Source organism: Manacus candei, unplaced genomic scaffold (genome assembly GCF_025592945.1).
Source record: "Manacus candei isolate 608988 ecotype Guabito, Panama unplaced genomic scaffold, ASM2559294v1 h1tg000426l, whole genome shotgun sequence".
Taxonomy (NCBI): Eukaryota; Metazoa; Chordata; class Aves; order Passeriformes; family Pipridae; genus Manacus; species Manacus candei.
Window position 1 is genome coordinate 1 of NW_026138474.1, and position 17,358 is coordinate 17,358.

Below are 17,358 nucleotides of genomic sequence, written 5' to 3' on the forward strand. Positions count from 1 at the left end.
GGGCTCTATAGGATCTCTATAGGGTCTCTATGGGGTCCCCGCCAGGGGGCGCCACCCTGCCCCTCCCACCACCCCCCGCCCCGGCCCCGCCCCTTTCCCGCGCCGGCCCCGCCCCCTTTTCCCCCGGGCGGTACCACCCGCACGTTTCGAGGCGGGGGGGGAAGGCACATCCCCCCCTCACGGTGGGTGGGGCGCGCCGGCCCCGCCCCCCGAGCCCATAAAAGGGGCGGCCGCGCGCGCGGGGGGCGCAGTGCGGGCGCCACGTGGAAGCGGGAGCGGCACCGCCATGGCCTCCAACGGTACCGGCACCGCCGCGGGAGGGCAGGGCAGGAGAGGGGAGGAGAGGAGGAACCCGCGGGGACGGGGGTGTGGGGTGGGTGGGGGGCAAGCAGGGACCCCTCCTCACCTCGGGGGGAAGGGTCACAGAGCACCCCCTTCACCCCGCGGGGACTCGCAGACGTTCCCCCCTCCCGCCTTTACCTCAGGGAGTGGGTCACAGACACCCCCTTCACCCCGCGGGGTCTCGCAGATCCCGCCTTTACCTCAGGGAGTGGGTCACAGACACCCCCTTCACCCCGTGGGGACTCGGAGACGTTCCCCCCTCTCGCCTTTACCTCAGGGAATGGGTCACAGCCCACCCCCTTCACCCCGCGGGGACTCGCAGGTTTCCCCCTCCAGATCCCCCCTCGCCCCTCAAGAATAGCCCCGCAGGTTTTTCCCCCTCACCTCAGGACCCCCCTTCACCTCGCAGACCCCCCCCCCATCCCCTCACGCCATGGCGGGGGGGTCGCAGATCGCCCCTTTTAGCCCATATTGGGCCCACGAAGGGTTTTTAGGGGGGCTCCGGAGACCCCCCCCCCGATAAGACGTGAGGGGATGAGGGTTTTAACCCCTGAGGGGCGGGCGTGGGAGGATATTCCGGAGGCCCCCGCGCTTAAAGCCGCTTCGTGAATGCTTTTCCTTTAATTGACGGCCTTTTAAAAGCTTAATCTCCCGCTGATTGTTGTCGTTTAGCGGTTGTTTAATTGTGAATTTTTTCGTTGTTAGCGTTGCTGAGGGTGGCTGTGATTTGATGCCGCCCCGTTTCCGCCACGCCTCGCCCTCGTTCCCTAATTCCAACTCGTTTCCCCCTTTTCTTTTAACGCTTCTTTACTGTTCCCTCGCCTCGACGTTTCTCGCCGGTTGTTTTAAGCCCAAACCGCCCCGTTTTCGCCTTTTTCGTTTAAAGCGTCGTGGTTTTGTCGCTTAAAAAAAAACCCCCGGCGGGCGGCGCCGAACAAAGCGCCGCGCCCCGGGATGCTCCGCGCCCTCACCGGCGAGGGGGAGAATGACACCCGAGTAACCCCCAAACGCGCGATTTTAACACAAAAGAACCTTAATTTTTTTGAAGGGATTCGGGAGGTCCGGGGGGTGATTTTGGGGGATTCGGGGCTCTTTCTCCCCCCCACCTCGCCCCCCCCGGCGGCCGCCATTTTGTGGTTTTGCCGCTGCGCCACCGCCGCCATTTTGTGCGCGCCGGCGCGTGCGCGGCGCCGCTGCCGCAGTGACACATCCGGGTCCTTTTTTCCCCCTCCTCCGCCTCGCCCCGTTAAATCAATTAAATCAAAAAGAAAAGATTTAAAGTAATAACCCTCCCCCCCTCCCCCCCCCCCCCCCGCCGCCGCGTTTCTCCTAAAAACGTAAAATTTGGGGTAAAAGATCCTTGATCTTGGCGGTTTCTTTCATACAAACCCGCGCTGCGAGGCGGGAAAGAGCCGCCATGTTGGGGGGGGTGCCGTGAGGGGGGAGATCGGACCTCGCTTTTGTTGTGGATTTCTGAGGGGAAATTTATATTTTTTTACCCGATTTACGGCTTTACAGTTCTGTTCCCTCGTTTATTGTTTCGTTTGTGTCGTTTTCTGGGGGCGTGTGAGGGTAAATACCGGAGCTTAGGCCCCCTTTTTGTCGCGCGAAAGCCTGTGGGGAATCTGAACGTTCGTTTTCGTGTAACCTCCAAATACTTTATTTTTTTTAAGTTTATATCCTTTTTATTTACGTTAAAAAAATTATTAAACGTGGTGGTTTTCTTCGCTTTTTTTAGGGTGTGTTTGCTCTTAGAACCACGTGCTTCCACACCCCCTTTTTGTTGTGTGGTACCTGAGGGCAATTTTAACTTCTCCTTTTTTTTATTTCATATCTAAATAAATGGTTTTATGATTATTCGGTTTTTTTAACATATAAACGGTCGGATTTGAGCCCCCTGTGTGCTTTTCTTAGAGATTTATTCCTTATTAAATAGGGGCGTTTATTCTCTCCTATTGTTATGCAAAGCCTGAGGGGGGAATTAAAACGGTCACTTTCATTTATGCATTTAAATAATTAAATTTGCCTTTACTTTCTCCTTTTTTTTTCTGGCGAGTGAAACTTTAAATTTGTGTTTAATTTTTTTTTCTTTTGGCGGGAAAATTTGCTCAGAAAGAGCCATTTGTGGCTTTGGAGTGGATAAAACACCCAAATTCCCTCAATTTGTGTCTTGGCTTCACAATTTCTGCCCTAAAATCATTTAATTCCATAAATAATTCCAATTACTTTATCGTTTCCTGAATTACAGGCAGCATATACAACACAAACACACGTTAATATTTAATTCCAATAACGAAATATATGTCTTTAATGGTACTTTTAATACAACATTTATTATTGTTTTTCCTCCAGAGTAAAGGTAAATTCTATAACATAAACCTGTTTATTAATGGTTAGTTCTGGGGGTATTTTCACACTTTTTAATTCTGATTTTTAATTTAATTTCTATTATTTCTCCCCCCCAGATCACAACCAGACCCTGTAACACAAACCTCCCTATTAATATTTAATTCTGGGGGTGTTTTTACCCTTTTTAATTCCAATTTTTAATCTGATTTCTCTATTTCTACCCCCACACTATACATATAAATATACGTACCTATATATAGAGCCAGACCTTATAACATAAACCCATCCATTAATATTTAATTTTAGGGGTATTTTTACCCTTTTTAATTCCAATTTTTAACCCAATTTCTCTCCTTTCTCCCCCAGATTACAGCCAGACCCTATAACACAAATGTACTCATTAATATTTAATTCTGGGGGTATTTTTACCCTTTTTTAATTCCAATTTTTAACCCGATTTCTCTCCTTTTTCCCCCCATATTTTATATAAATATATATATATATATATATGCATACATATATATAGAATCAGACTTTATAACACAAACCTACCTATTAATATTTAATTTCAGAGCTATTTTTACCCTTTTTAATTCCACTTTTTAACCCAATTTCTTTCCTTTTTCCCCCCATATTTATTATATATATATATATAAATATATATATATATATATGCATACATATATATAGAATCAGACTTTATAACACAAACCTACCTATTAACATTTAATTTCAGAGCTATTTTTACCCTTTTTAATTCCATTTTTTAACCCGATTTCTCTCCTTTCTCCTTCAGATTACAGCCAGGTTCTACAACACAAATGTACTCATTAATATTTAATTCTGGGGGTATTTTCACATTGGTTAATTTTAGTTTTTAGTCTAATTTTTATTATTTCTCCCCCCAGATTACAGCCAGATCCTATAACACAAATGTACTTATTAATATTTAATTCTGGGGGTATTTTTACCCTTTTTAATTCCATTTTTTAACCCAATTTCTCTCCTTTCTCCCCCAGATTACAGCCAGACCCTATAACACAAATGTACTCATTAATATTTAATTCTGGGGGTATTTTTACCCTTTTTAATTCCAATTTTTAACCCGATTTCTCTCCTTTTTCCCCCCATATTTTATATAAATATATATATATATATATATATGCATACATATATATAGAATCAGACTTTATAACACAAACCTACCTATTAATATTTAATTTCAGAGCTATTTTTACCCTTTTTAATTCCATTTTTTAACCTGATTTCTCTCCTTTCTCCCCAGATTACAGCCAGACCCTATAACACAAATGTACTCCTTAATATTTAATTTTGGGGATATTATTTTTACACTGAAATGTGACTTTTAATGCACTATTTTTTATTATTTTTGGCCCGTATTAAAAATAGTGTTTTTAACACAAATGTACTTATTAATGCCTAATTTCAGAGTTATTTTTACCCTTTTAAATTCCAATTTTTAACCCAATTTCTCTCCTTTCTCCCCCAGATTACAGCCAGACCCTATAACACAAATGTACTCATTAATATTTAATTCTGGGGGTATTTTTACCCTTTTTAATTCCACTTTTTAATCTGATTTCTCTTATTTCTCCCCCTCAGATTGTATATATATATACACGCATATATATATATATATATATACATATATGTAGAGCTAGACTCTATAACACAAACCTACCTATTAATATTTAATTCTGGGGGTATTTTTGAACTGGTTAATTTTAATTTTTAATCTGATTTCTCTCATTTCTCACCCCCAGTTTTATATATATATATATATATATATATATATATATATATATATATATATATATATATATATATATATATATATATGTATATAGCTAGACAGTATAACACAAACCCTCCCGTTAATATTTAATTTTGGGGGTATTTTTACCCTTTTTAATTCCAATTTTTAATCTAATTTCTCTCCTTTCTCCCCAGATTACAGGCAGACCCTATAACACAAATGTACTCATTAATATTTAATTCTGGGGGTATTTTTACCCTTTTTAATTCCATTTTTTAACCCGATTTCTCTCCTTTCTCCCCAGATTACAGCCAGACCCTATAACACAAATGTACTCCTTAATATTTAATTCTGGGGATATTATTTTTACACCGAAATGTGACTTTTAATGCACTATTTATTATCATTTTTGGCCCACATTAAAAGTAGTGTTTTTAACACAAATGTACTTATTAATGCCTAATTTCAGAGGTATTTTTATCCTCTTTAATTTGAATTTTTAACCCGATTTCTCTCCTTTCTCCCCAGATTACAGCCAGACCGCCACGCAAAGGTACCGCCCCCTCTCTCCTCCCCCCCCCCCATTCCCAGTGGGAATTCCCCCTTTTTCCCCCCAAACTCACCCAATTTTGCTGTTTTTTCCCCCCCAGCTACGGCGCCTACCCCGCTCCCCCGAGCCAGGGCTACTCGCAGCAGAGCAGCCAGCCCTACTCGCAGCAGGGCTACTCGGGCTACTCGCAGTCCACAGACACCTCGGGCTACGGCCAGAACAGCTACAGCTCCTCCTACAGCCAGAGCCAGAGCAGTACGGACCCCTGAAACCCCAAAAACCACCCCCAAAAAACCCAAATCCGGGAGATCTCACCCCGATTTACCCCCCCCAGGTTACAACACCCAGTCGGCCCCGCAGCCCTACGGCAGCGGGGGGGGATACGGGACGGGGCAGAGCTCCCAGAGCTCCTACGGCCAGGCCTCGTCCTACCCGGGCTATTCCCAACCTCCCGCCGCCTCCTCGGCCTCTGGAAGGTGAGATTGGGCAATTTTGGGGGGATTTGGGGGAAATTGTGGGATTTTGGGGGTGTTTTGGGCATGTGGGACGGGGCAGAGCTCCTACGGCCAGGCCTCGTCCTACCCGGGGTATTCCCAACCTCCCGCTGCCTCCTCGGCCTCTGGAAGGTGAGATTGGGGGATTTTGGGGGGATTTGTGGGATTTTAGGGGGGTTTAGAGGGGGTTTTGGGGGGGTTTTGGGGATACGGGACGGGGCAGAGCTCCCAGAGCTCCTACGGCCAGGCCTCGTCCTACCCGGGCTACTCCCAGCCTCCCGCTGCCTCCTCGGCCTCTGGAAGGTGAGATTGGGGGATTTTGGGGAGATTTGGGGGATTTTGGGGGAATTTGGGGGTGTTTTGGGGCTCTGGGATGGAGGTTTTGGGATATGGGACAGGGCAGAGCTCCCAGAGCTCCTACGGCCAGGCCTCGTCCTACCCGGGGTACTCCCAACCTCCCGCCGCCTCCTCGGCCTCTGGAAAATGAGTTCTGGGGATTTTGGGGGATTTTGGGGAGATTTGTGGGGTTTTTGGGGTGTTTTTGGGATACGGGACGGGGCAGAGCTCCCAGAGCTCCTACGGCCAGGCCTCGTCCTACCCGGGGTACTCCCAGCCTCCCGCTGCATCCTCGGCCTCTGGAAGGTGAGATTGGGGGATTTTGGGGAGATTTGTGGGGTTTTTGGGGTGTTTTGGGGATGTGGGACGGGGCAGAGCTCCCAGAGCTCCTACGGCCAGGCCTCGTCCTACCCGGGGTACTCCCAACCTCCCGCCGCCTCCTCGGCCTCTGGAAGGTGAGATTGGGGGATTTTGGGGGGATTTGTGGGGTTTTTGGGGTGTTTTGGGGATGTGGGATGGGGCAGAGCTCCCAGAGCTCTTCTGGCCAGGCCTCGTCCTACCCGGGCTATTCCCAACCTCCCGCTGCCTCCTCGGCCTCTGGAAGGTGAGATTGGGGGATTTTGGGGGAATTGTGGGATTTTGGGGGATTCTGAGGGATTTAGGGAGGATTTGTGGGATTTTGGGGGTGTGGGACGGGGCAGAGCTCCCAGAGCTCCTCCGGCCAGGCCTCGTCCTACCCTAAATATTCCCAACCTCCCACTGCCTTCAGAAGGTGGGATTGGGGCAAATAACCCCAAAATAACATTTTCCTCTCAAATATATTTATTGGGGGTTCGTTAGGGCCGGTTTGATAATTAAAAAGCACCCAAAAAAACCCCCTTAAATAAAATTAAAAGATAAAAAACCAATAAAAAGAGAAAGTTCATGGTGGTGTGATTTGTTATGATTTCTCTGCTAATTAACTGCTAATTAATGATGGATTGTTGAGGGGTGATTAATGAGTTTTGGGGGTAAAAGGGGCGGTTTTGGTGACTTTTTGGGGTGGTTTTTTTTGCAGCTACGGCAGCGGCTCCGGGAGCTCGAGCTACGGGCAACCCCCGAGCGGGGGGTACAGCCAACAGCAGGGCTACAGCGGGGGCCAGCAGAGCTACAGCCAACAGTCGTCCTACAACCCCCCTCCCAGCTACAGCCAGCAGGGCCAGTACAGCTCCGGCGCCTGTGAGTCCTTTTGGGGTCATTTTGGGGGGATTTTGGGGGATTTGGGGTCATTTTGGGGGAATTGAAGGGGTTTGGGGTCTGTAATATGAGGGTACAGTCAGTAGGAACAGTCGTCCTACAACCCCCCTCCCAGCTACAGCCAGCAGGGCCAGGACAGCTCCGGCGCCTGTGAGTCCTTTTGGGGTCATTTTGGGGGGATTTGGGGTCATTTTGGGGTGAAATCAGCCTGATTTGGGGTCTGGAACGTGGGTACAGTCAATAGGAACAGTCGTCCTACAACCCCCCTCCCAGCTACAGCCAGCAGGGCCAGGACAGCTCCGGGGGGTGTGAGTCCTTTTGGGGTCGTTTTGGGGGATTTGGGGTCATTTTGGGGGATTTGGGGTCATTTTGGGGTCGTGGGATGGGGGTACAGTCAATAGGAACAGTCGTCCTACAACCCCCCTCCCAGCTACAGCCAGCAGGGCCAGGACAGCTCCGGGGGGTGTGTGAGTCCTTTTGGGGTGAAATCACCCGGATTTGGGGTCATTTGGGAGGATTTGGGGTCATTTGGGGTCATTTTGGGGGATTTGGGGTCATTTTGGGGGATTTGGGGTCATTTTGGGGTCGTGGGATGGGGGTACAGTCAATAGGAACAGTCGTCCTACAACCCCCCTCCCAGCTACAGCCAGCAGGGCCAGGACAGCTCCGGGGGGTGTGAGTCACTTTGGGGTTGTTTTGAGGGATTTGGGGTCATTTTGGGGGATTTGGGGTCATTTTGGGGGATTTGGGGTCATTTTGGGGTCGTGGGATGGGGGTACAGTCAGTAGGAACAGTCGTCCTACAACCCCCCTCCCAGCTACAGCCAGCAGGGCCAGGACAGCTCCGGGGCCTGTGAGTCCTTTTGGGGTCATTTTGGGGGGATTTGGGGTCATTTTGGGGTGAAATCAGCCTGATTTGGGGTCTGGAACGTGGGTACAGTCAATAGGAACAGTCGTCCTACAACCCCCCTCCCAGCTACAGCCAGCAGGGCCAGGACAGCTCCGGCGCCTGTGAGTCCTTTTGGGGTCATTTTGGGGGATTTTGGGGTCATTTTGGGGGGTTTGGGGTCATTTTGGGGGGTTTGGGGTCATTTGGGGGAATTTAAGGGGTTTGGGGTCTGTAACAGGGGGGTACAGTCAATAGGAACAGTCGTCCTACAACCCCCCTCCCAGCTACAGCCAGCAGGGCCAGGACAGCTCCGGGGGGTGTGTGAGTCACTTTGGGGTTGTTTTGAGGGATTTGGGGTCATTTTGGGGGATTTGGGGTCATTTTGGGGATTTGGGGTCATTTTGGGGGAATTTAAGGGGTTTGGGGTCTGTAACAGGGGGGTGCAGTCAATAGGAACAGTTGTCCTACAACCCCCCTCCCAGCTACAGCCAGCAGGGCCAGGACAGCTCTGGCGCCTGTGAGTCACTTTGGGGTCATTTTGGGGGGATTTTGGGGGATTTGGGGTCATTTTGGGGGAATTTAAGGGGTTTGGGGTCTCCAATATGGGGGTACAGTCAGTAGGAACAGTCGTCCTACAACCCCCCTCCCAGCTACAGCCAGCAGGGCCAGGACAGCTCCGGGGCCTGTGAGTCCTTTTGGGGTCATTTTGGGGGGATTTGGGGTCATTTTGGGGTGAAATCAGCCTGATTTGGGGTCTGGAACGTGGGTACAGTCAATAGGAACAGTCGTCCTACAACCCCCCTCCCAGCTACAGCCAGCAGGGCCAGGACAGCTCCGGCGCCTGTGAGTCCTTTTGGGGTCATTTTGGGGGATTTTGGGGTCATTTTGGGGGGTTTGGGGTCATTTTGGGGGATTTGGGGTTATTTTAGGGGAATTTAAGGGGTTTGGGGTCTCCCATATGGGGGTACAGTCAATAGGAACAGTCGTCCTACAACCCCCTCCCAGCTACAGCCAGCAGGGCCAGGACAGCTCCGGCGCCTGTGAGTCCTTTTGGGGTGAAATCACCCGGATTTGGGGTCGTTTGGGGGGTTTGGGGTCGTTTTGGGGTGAAATCAGCCTGATTTGGGGTCTGGAACGTGGGTACAGTCAATAGGAACAGTCGTCCTACAACCCCCTCCCAGTTTGGGTTGAACTGCCCGGTTTTGGGTTATAAATGTCGTTTTGGGGCAGAATAAGGGGGAGTTGGGGCAGGACGGCCCCAGTTTGGGTCAAAATCAGCCAGATTTGGGTCAAAACGCCCCAATTTGGGTGAAAATGCCCTGATTTGGGTGAAAATGCCCCAATTTGGGTCAAAGTGCCCTGATTTGGGTCAAAATGTCCCTATTTGGGTGAAAATGCCACAATTTGGGTCAAAATGTCCCAATTTGGGTCAAAGTGCCCTGATTTGGGTGAAAATGTCCCTATTTGGGTCGAAATGCCCTGATTTGGGTCGAAATGCTGTGATTTGGGTCAAAGTGCCCTGATTTGGGTCAAAATACCTCAGTTTGGGTCAAAATGCTGCGATTTGGGTCACAATGGTGTGATTTGGGTCAAAACACTCTGATTTGGGTCAAAATGCTGTGATCTGGGTCAAAATGCCCTGATTTGGGTCAAAATGTCCTGATCTGGGTCAAAATGTCCCAGTTTGGACGAAAATGCCCTGATTTGGATCAAAATGCCCCAATTTAGGTAAAAATGTCCCAATTTGGGTCAAAACGCCCCAATTTGGGTCAAAACACCCCGAGTTGTGTTGAAATGCTGCGATTTGGGTTGAAACGCGCCAATTTAGGTCAAAATGTCCCTGTTTGGGTCAAAACGCCCCGATTTGGGTCAAAATACCTCAATTTGGGTCGAAATGCCCTGATTTGGGTTGAAACGCCGCAATTTGGGTCGAAAATGCCGTGATTTGGGTCAAAATACCTCAATTTGGGTCAAAATGCCCCGATTTGGGTCAAAACGTCCCAGTTTGGGTCGAAACCCCCTGATTTGAGTCAAAACACCCCAATTTGGGTCAAAACACCTCGATTTGGGTCAAAATGCCCCAATTTGGGTCGAAACGCCCCGATTTGGGTCAAAACACCCCGATTTGGGTCAAAACCCCCCGATTTGGGTCAAACCCCCCCGATTTGGGTGGAAACCCCCCGATTTGGGTCAAAAATGCTGCGATTTGGGTCAAAACACCTCAATTGGGGTCAAAATGCCGTGATTTGGGTCAAAACCCCCCGATTTGGGTCAAAATACCTCAGTTTGGGTGGAAACGCTCCGATTTGGGTCAAAAACGCCGCGATTTGGGTCGAAACCCCCCGATTTGGGTCAAACCCCCCCGATTTGGGTGGAAACCCCCCGATTTGGGTCGAAAATGCCGCAATTTGGGTTGAAACGCCCCGATTTGGGTCGAAACCCCCCGATTTGGGTCGAAACCCCCCGATTTGGGTCGAAAGCCCCAATTGTGGAGGTTCTGAGCCGGTTTCTGTCTCCGCAGCCAACAGCTACGGGCAGGAGCAGGCGTCGCTGAGCTCGGGGGGCTACCAGGAGCCGGGGGGCTACGGCGGCGGCGGCGGGGGGCAGGCGGAGCGCAGCCGCGGCCGCGGCGGCTACGGCCGGGGCGGCTACGAGCGAGGGGGCCGAGGCGGCCGCGGCGGCCGAGGAGCCAACCTGGGGTAGGTACCGGGGAACCCCCAAAACAGGGGGAGGGGGGACCCCAAAAACGGCCCCGGGGGAGGGGGGGGAGGGGCTGGAGGGGCACCCAAAAATTAGGGGGGGAAAAAGGGGGGGAAAAAAGGGGGTTTGGGGGAAGAAATGGGGGTTTTTGGGGGGAGAAAAATGGGGGTTTTGGAGGAGAAAGAAAGAGGGTTTTGGGTAAGGAGGAAAGGGGTTTTTTGGGTATGGAAGGAATTGGTTTTTGGGTGAAGAAAAATGGTTTTTGGGTGAAGGAAAAGAGGTTTTTGGGTAAGGAAAAAAATGGGTTTTTTGGGGAAAGAAAAATGGTTTTTGGATGAAGAAAAAGAGGTTGTTGGGTAAGGAAAAAATTGGTTTTTGGGTAAGGAAAAAATTGGGTTTTGAGGGGAAAAAAGTGGTTTTTTGGTAAAAAATGGATTTTTAGTAGAAGGTTTTGGTTAAAGAAAAAAATTGGTTTTTGGTTAAAGAAAAATATTGGTTCTTGGTTAAAGAAAAAAAGTGGGTTTCGGGTAAGGAAAAACTTGGGTTTCGGGTAAAGAAAAAATTGGTTTTTGAGTTAAAAATATTGATTTTGGGTTAAAGAAAAAAATTGGGTTTTGGTAAAGAAAAAAATTGGGTTTTGGTAGAGAAAAAAATTGGGTTTTTGGTTAAGAAAAATATCGGGTTTTGGTTAAAGAAAAAAATGGGGTTTTGGTAAAAAAAAAGGTGGTTTTTTTAATAAAAAAAAAAAGGTTTTTGGGGGAAAGAAGAAATGGTTTTTTAGTAAAAAAAAAAGAGGTGGTTTTTGGGTAAGGAAAAATTTGGGTTTTGGGGTAAAAAATGGTTTTTTAGTACAAGTTTTTGATTAAAGAAAAAATTGCTTTTTGGTTAAAGAAAAAAATTGGGTTTTGGTAAAAAAAAATTGGGTTTTGGTTAAAGAAAAAAATTAGGTTTTGGGTAAAAAAAATTGGTTCTTGGGTAAAGAAAAAATGGGTTTTTCGGTTAAAAAAGTGGTTTTTTGGTCAAAATGGGTTTTTTTGTAAAAAAAAAGGTGGTTTTTTAGTAAAAAAAGGGATTTTAGCTGAAGAAAAAATTGGTTTCTTGGTAAAGAAAAAATTGGGTTTTGAATAAAAAAGCTGGTTTTTTGGTAAAGGAAAAAAAGGTGGTTTTTTAGTAAAAAAATGGTGGTTTTTAGGTAAAAAGAAAGGTATTTGGATTAAAAAAAAGGTGGATTTTAGGTGAAAAAATGGTGGTTTTTAGGTAAAAAAAATAAAAGGTGATATTTGAGTAACAACCTTGATTTTTAGGTGGGAAAAAAAAGGTATTTGGGTAAAAAAAAACTTTGGTTTTTAGGTAAAAAAAAAGGTATTTGGGTAAAAAATACATTGGTTTTTAGGTAAAAAAAGTGTTTGGGTAAAAACCTGGATTTTAGGTCAAAGAGAAAGGTATTTGGGTGAAAGAAATGGTGGTTTTGAGGTAAAAAAAGGTGGTTTTTAGATTAAAAAAAAAAAGGTGGTTTTTGGGTAAAAAATCCTGGTTTTTTAGGTTAAAAAAAAGGTGATATTTGGGTAAAAAATCCTTGATTTTTAGTCAAAAAAAAAGGTATTTAAGCAAAAAAAAATCGTTGGTTTTTAGGTGAAAAAACCTGTGGTTTTTAGGTTAAAAAAAGGGGGTTTTTAGGGAAAAAAAAGGTGGTTTTTAGGTGAAAAAAAGATGAATTTGGGTAAAAAGAACATTGGTTTTTAGATAAAAACAAAGGTTTTTGGGTAAAGAAAAAAAAGATGGATTTTAGTTAAAAGAAAGAGGTGTTCTGGTAAAAAAAGGTATTTGGGTAAAAAAAAGTGGTTTTTAGGTTAAAAAAAAGGTATTTTGGTAAAAAAAAAGTGGTTTTTAGGTTAAAAAAAAGGTATTTGGGTGAAAAAAAAAGTGGTTTTTAGGTTAAAAAAAAAGGTATTTGGGTGAAAAGTGGTTTTTAGGTTAAAAAAAAGGTATTTGGGTAAAAAAAAAGGTATTTGGGTAAAAAAAAGTGGTTTTTAGGTTAAAAAAAAGGTATTTGGGTAAAAAAAAAGTGGTTTTTAGGTTAAAAAAAAAGGTATTTTGGAAAAAAAAGTGGTTTTTAGGTTAAAAAAAAGGTATTTGGGTAAAAAGTGGTTTTTAGGTTAAAAAAAAGGTATTTGGGTGAAAAAAAGTGGTTTTTAGGTTAAAAAAAAGGTATTTGGGTAAAAAAAAGGTGGTTTTTAGGTTAAAAAAAAAGGTATTTGGGTGAAAAAAGGTGGTTTTTAGGTTAAAAAAAAGGTATTTGGGTGAAAAAAGTGGTTTTTAGGTTAAAAAAAGGTATTTGGGTGAAAAAAAGTGGTTTTTAGGTTAAAAAAAAGGTATTTTGGTAAAAAAAAAGTGGTTTTTAGGTTAAAAAAAAGGTATTTTGGAAAAAAAAGTGGTTTTTAGGTTAAAAAAAAGGTATTTGGGTGAAAAAAAGTGGTTTTTAGGTTAAAAAAAGTATTTGGGTGAAAAAAAGTGGTTTTTAGGTTAAAAAAAAGGTATTTGGGTAAAAAAAAGGTGGTTTTTAGGTTAAAAAAAAAGGTATTTGGGTGAAAAAAGGTGGTTTTTAGGTTAAAAAAAAGGTATTTTGGTGAAAAAAAGTGGTTTTTAGGTTAAAAAAAAGGTATTTGGGTAAAAAAAAGTGGTTTTTAGGTTAAAAAAAAGGTATTTTGGTAAAAAAAAAAAGTGGGTTTTAGGTTAAAAAAAAGGTATTTGGGTAAGAAAAAAAGTGGGTTTTAGGTTAAAAAAAAGGTATTTTGGAAAAAAAAGTGGTTTTTAGGTTAAAAAAAAAGGTATTTTGGATTAAAAAAAGTGGTTTTCAGGTTAAAAAAAGGTATTTGGGTGAAAAAAAGTGGTTTTTAGGTTAAAAAAAGGTATTTTGGAAAAAAAAGTGGTTTTTAGGTTAAAAAAAAGGTATTTGGGTAAAAAAAGTGGTTTTTAGGTTAAAAAAAAGGTATTTGGGTGAAAAAAAGTGGTTTTTAGGTTAAAAAAAGTATTTGGGTGAAAAAAAGTGGTTTTTAGGTTAAAAAAAGTATTTGGGTAAAAAAAGGTGGTTTTTAGGTTAAAAAAAAGGTATTTTGGTAAAAAAAAAGTGGTTTTTAGGTTAAAAAAAAGGTATTTTGGTAAAAAAAAGTGGGTTTTAGGTTAAAAAAAAGGTATTTTGGATTAAAAAAAAGTGGTTTTTAGGTTAAAAAAAAGGTATTTGGGTGAAAAAAGTGGTTTTTAGGTTAAAAAAAAGGTATTTTGGTAAAAAAAAAGTGGTTTTTAGGTTAAAAAAAAGGTATTTTGGAAAAAAAAGTGGTTTTTAGGTTAAAAAAAAGGTATTTGGGTGAAAAAAAGTGGGTTTTAGGTTAAAAAAAAAGGTATTTTGGTAAAAAAACCACTGAGGTAAAAACAGAGTGGAAATCCTTAAATGATTGAAAGGGTTAAAATGGAAAGAAATGATTGAAAATAAGAAATTTAAAGGAAAAATAAAGTGATTTAAAGGTGCCAAAGGTCCCCTCCAGCCTCTGGTCCCGGCAGGAAACAAAAGGCCAAAAAAAAACCCCAAAAAAGAGGCCGAAAGGTGCATTTTGAGGTCACTGCAGAAAGAAAATAAAACCCCCCAAAAATGGGTGGTGTCGGTTTTGGGGCCAAAAGGCGCCGCTTTGGGCAACCTGGAGTCAAAAATGGCGTGTCCTGGGTGCTTAAAATCACCAAAAAAATGGGTTTATTGGTTAAAAATGGTCAAAGAATGGTGGAAAACGGTGCAGAAATGGTGGAAAAATGAGAATATTGTGGTTTGGGTTTGTGTGTGTGAGTGAAAGCCTCGAGAATTCGGATTTTTGGGGGGAAAAAGCTGCTTTTTGGGGCAGTTTGGAGGTGAGTATGGGGGGGAGAGGGGGGAGTTGTGTTGTGCTTTTAACGAATTCTGCCTTTTGTGCTGCAGGTGTTGAAAAAACTTTGGCAAGCCCCGGGAGTTTTGGGTTGAAAAAAGGCAGGAAAGGGGTAAAAAATACGGAGGGGAAGGCAGGAAAGAAAATATTGGGGAAAAGTGGGTAAAAAAAGGGGAAAAATTCAAAAAAAAATTAGGAAAAAGGGGTAAAATAAGGGCAAAAAATTAAAAAAAAAATTGAGAAAAAGGGGTAAAAAAAGGCTTAAAAAATCAAGGAAAAAATCAAGAAAAAGGGGCAAAAAAAGGCCTAAAAATAAGAAAAAAAAATCAAGAAAAAGGGGCAAAAAAAGGCCCAAAGAATCAAGAAAAAGGGCAAAGAAAATGCCAAAAAATCAAGAAAAAGGGGCAAAAAAGGCCCAAAAAATCAAGAAAAAAATCAAGAAAAAGGGGCAAAAAAAGGCCCAAAAGATGAAGAAAAAGGGGCAAAAATGCCCAAAAAATAAAAAAAAAAATTAAGAAAAAGGGGCAAAAAAAGGCCCCAAAAAATCAAGGAAAAGGGGCAAAAATGCCAAAAAACTTTTTAAAAAATCACAAAAAAGGGGCAAAAAAAGGCCCAAAAAATTTGGAAAAAGGGGCAAAAAAAGGCCCAAAAAATCAAGGAAAAGGGGGTAAAAATGCCCAAAAAATTTTAAAAAAAATCAAGAAAAAGGGCAAAAAAAATGCCAAAAAATCAAGAAAAAGGGGCAAAAAAAGGCCCAAAAAAATCAAGAAAAAAGGGGTAAAAATGCCCAAAAAATTTTTAAAAAATCAAGAAAAATGGCAAAAAAATGCCCAATAAAGTAAAAAACAAATCAAGAAAAAGGGGCAAAAAAAAGCCCAAAAAATCAAAGAAAAAGTCAAGAAAAATGTACCAATAAAGCTCAAAAATCAAGAAAAAGGGCACAGAAAGGCCAAAAAAAATCAAAAAACAAGAAAAAATGCCCCAAAAATCAAAAAAAAAAAAGAAGAAAAAACGGGGCAAAAAAATGCCCAAAAAATCAGAAAAAAAACATTTAAAAAAAAGGGAAAATTACCCAAAAAAATATAAAAAATTCTAAAGATAGAAGAAATGCCAAAAAAAAGGACAAAAATGCCAAAAAAATCAGAAAAAAGAAATCAAAAAAATTAAAGTGAAATGCCCCCCCAAAAAACATCAAAAAAAGGGCAAAAAAAGTCCAAAAAATCAGAAAAAAAAAAGGAGGGGGCAAAAAAGTCCAAAATAAAAAAAAAAGGCAAAAAAGAAAAAGCAGCAAGAAAAGCCAAAAATAAAAAAAAGGGCAAAAGAGCCCAAAAAATTAAAAAAAAAATCAAGTAAGAAGGACAAAAAAAGGCCCCAAAAATCCCAAAATAAAATTAAGACAAAGAGGCAAAAAAAGCCCAAAAAATTGCCCGAAAATTTAAAAAAAAAAAATCAAAGAAAGGGGCAAAAAATTGCTGAAAAAATAGAAAAAAAAAGCCAAAAAAAAGAGGAAAAAATGTCAAAAAAAATAGGAAAAAATGTCAAAAAAAATGGGAAAAAATGTCCAAAAAAATAGGAAAAAATGTCCTAAAAAATAGGAAAAAATGTCCAAAAAAATGGGAAAAAATGTCCAAAAAAATGGGAAAAAATGTCCAAAAAAATAGGAAAAAAAGAGTTTTAATTGTTCCAAAAAACCCCAAAAAAGTGGAGGAAGCAGGAGGGGGGAGGGGCAGCTCAGAACCCACCCGGGGGGGTTAAAAAAAACCCCAAAAAAGAGCCCCAAAAAAGCCAAACTTGGGGGTTTTTTGGGGAATTTTGAGCCCCCTTTTTTGCTGCTGGAGCCGAGAGGAAACGTCGCCGGCGAAAGGACAACCCCCCCAAAAAAAGCCCCAAATTGGGGTTTTTTTCCCCCAAACCCAGCGTTTGGTGCTGTCAGAAAAGGTGGTTTTTTGGTTTTTTTTTTTAAAGGCAGGGGGCTCCAAAAAACAAAAAAAAAAAACCTGATTTATCTTCTAATTTATCTCCTCAGCGGTGGTGAGCGTGGTGGCTTCAATAAATTCGGTGGTAAGTCCCAAAGAGTTCAGCATTTGAACCCAAAAAAACACAAAATACAGGCAAAAAAGAGGCAAAAAAAGGAGGAAATGTTGGTTTTTTTATTTTTAACCTTTTTTTTTGGAACAGCCTCGGGGCCTTTTTGGGGTGAAAAGCCCCCGAAACGGAGCCGGAGCGGAGGAAAAAAATGGATTTATGGTGGTTTTTTTTTTGGGGGGGGGGGTTGAAAAGGGAATTAAAGGTAAAAAAAATGAGGGGAAAAAGGAGAAATTTGAGGGAAAAAAATGAAAATTAGAGGTTGGAACGGATGGTGGAAAAAAAAAGGTGGGTTTTGGGGGGTGGGGCGGGTGAAAAAAGGTGGGTTTTGGTTAAAAAGACACAAAAAAAAGGTGCATGTTGGTGGAAAAAAAAATTCTTGAGAGGTTTCGGTGGAAAAAAAAAAAAAAGGTTTTTTTGGGGGAAAAACACGGAAAAAAAAATAAAGAGGAAGGAGGTGCCGGTGACCTGAGGTCGGTGTGGAGGAAAAAAATGGTGAAATTGGAGGTTTTCTCCCCAAAAAATGGGGGTGTCGTGCAGTGGACCCAAAGCACCCAGAAAAAAATGACACAAAAAAACCCAAAAAAATGCTGGTTTTGCCCGGAATTCCCAAGGTTTCGTTCCAGGGATTTGCTGCTGGTGGTTTAAAAAAATGGAAAATGTGATTTAAAAGCGTGGTCGGAGGAGGAA

The 17,358-nt window shown here is 42.9% G+C and overlaps 1 protein-coding gene and 5 long non-coding RNA genes across 16 annotated transcripts in view; 3 read left to right on the forward strand and 3 right to left on the reverse strand.

Moving 5' to 3' along the window:
• Window positions 1-177: 177 nt before the first annotated feature.
• LOC127465553 (RNA-binding protein FUS-like) overlaps window positions 178-17,358 on the forward strand; it is a gene marked incomplete at its 3' end in the record, with an annotated part of 30,403 nt that continues 13,222 nt past the window's right edge. Inside the window, 7 exon segments of the mRNA XM_051776057.1 lie at window positions 178-299; window positions 4,997-5,021; window positions 5,119-5,273; window positions 5,353-5,494; window positions 6,906-7,066; window positions 10,494-10,671; window positions 16,610-16,644. Coding sequence (XP_051632017.1) covers window positions 287-299; window positions 4,997-5,021; window positions 5,119-5,273; window positions 5,353-5,494; window positions 6,906-7,066; window positions 10,494-10,671; window positions 16,610-16,644 — 709 coding nt within the window.
• On the reverse strand, window positions 2,715-4,660 carry LOC127465549 (uncharacterized). The gene is made up of 3 exons (XR_007902264.1): window positions 4,580-4,660; window positions 4,233-4,389; window positions 2,715-2,838 (listed from the first exon to the last, which is right to left on the reverse strand). It is a non-coding gene; the product is annotated as an uncharacterized LOC127465549 (long non-coding RNA).
• LOC127465548 (uncharacterized) lies at window positions 5,578-6,336 on the reverse strand. Of its 2 annotated transcripts, none has more exons than XR_007902262.1 (3): window positions 6,276-6,336; window positions 5,968-6,126; window positions 5,578-5,616 (listed from the first exon to the last, which is right to left on the reverse strand). It is a non-coding gene; the product is annotated as an uncharacterized LOC127465548 (long non-coding RNA). The 2 variants fall into 2 exon arrangements; XR_007902263.1 differs by lacking the exon at window positions 5,578-5,616 and adding an exon at window positions 5,686-5,787.
• Window positions 9,024-10,483, forward strand: LOC127465547 (uncharacterized). The gene is made up of 3 exons (XR_007902261.1): window positions 9,024-9,340; window positions 9,701-9,755; window positions 9,977-10,483. It is a non-coding gene; the product is annotated as an uncharacterized LOC127465547 (long non-coding RNA).
• LOC127465550 (uncharacterized) lies at window positions 9,805-10,127 on the reverse strand. Its single transcript, XR_007902265.1, has 3 exons — window positions 10,092-10,127; window positions 9,932-10,031; window positions 9,805-9,850 (listed from the first exon to the last, which is right to left on the reverse strand). It is a non-coding gene; the product is annotated as an uncharacterized LOC127465550 (long non-coding RNA).
• LOC127465543 (uncharacterized) lies at window positions 11,323-16,254 on the forward strand. Of its 10 annotated transcripts, XR_007902258.1 has the most exons (10): window positions 11,323-12,034; window positions 12,361-12,474; window positions 12,658-12,748; window positions 12,828-12,952; window positions 12,993-13,155; window positions 13,195-13,225; window positions 13,373-13,393; window positions 13,561-13,581; window positions 13,622-13,690; window positions 13,852-16,254. It is a non-coding gene; the product is annotated as an uncharacterized LOC127465543 (long non-coding RNA). The 10 variants fall into 10 exon arrangements; XR_007902250.1 differs by lacking the exon at window positions 13,373-13,393 and having other exon boundaries at window positions 13,195-13,372; window positions 13,501-13,570; window positions 13,610-13,690; XR_007902252.1 differs by lacking the exon at window positions 13,373-13,393 and having other exon boundaries at window positions 13,195-13,372; window positions 13,501-13,570; window positions 13,610-13,690; window positions 13,895-16,254.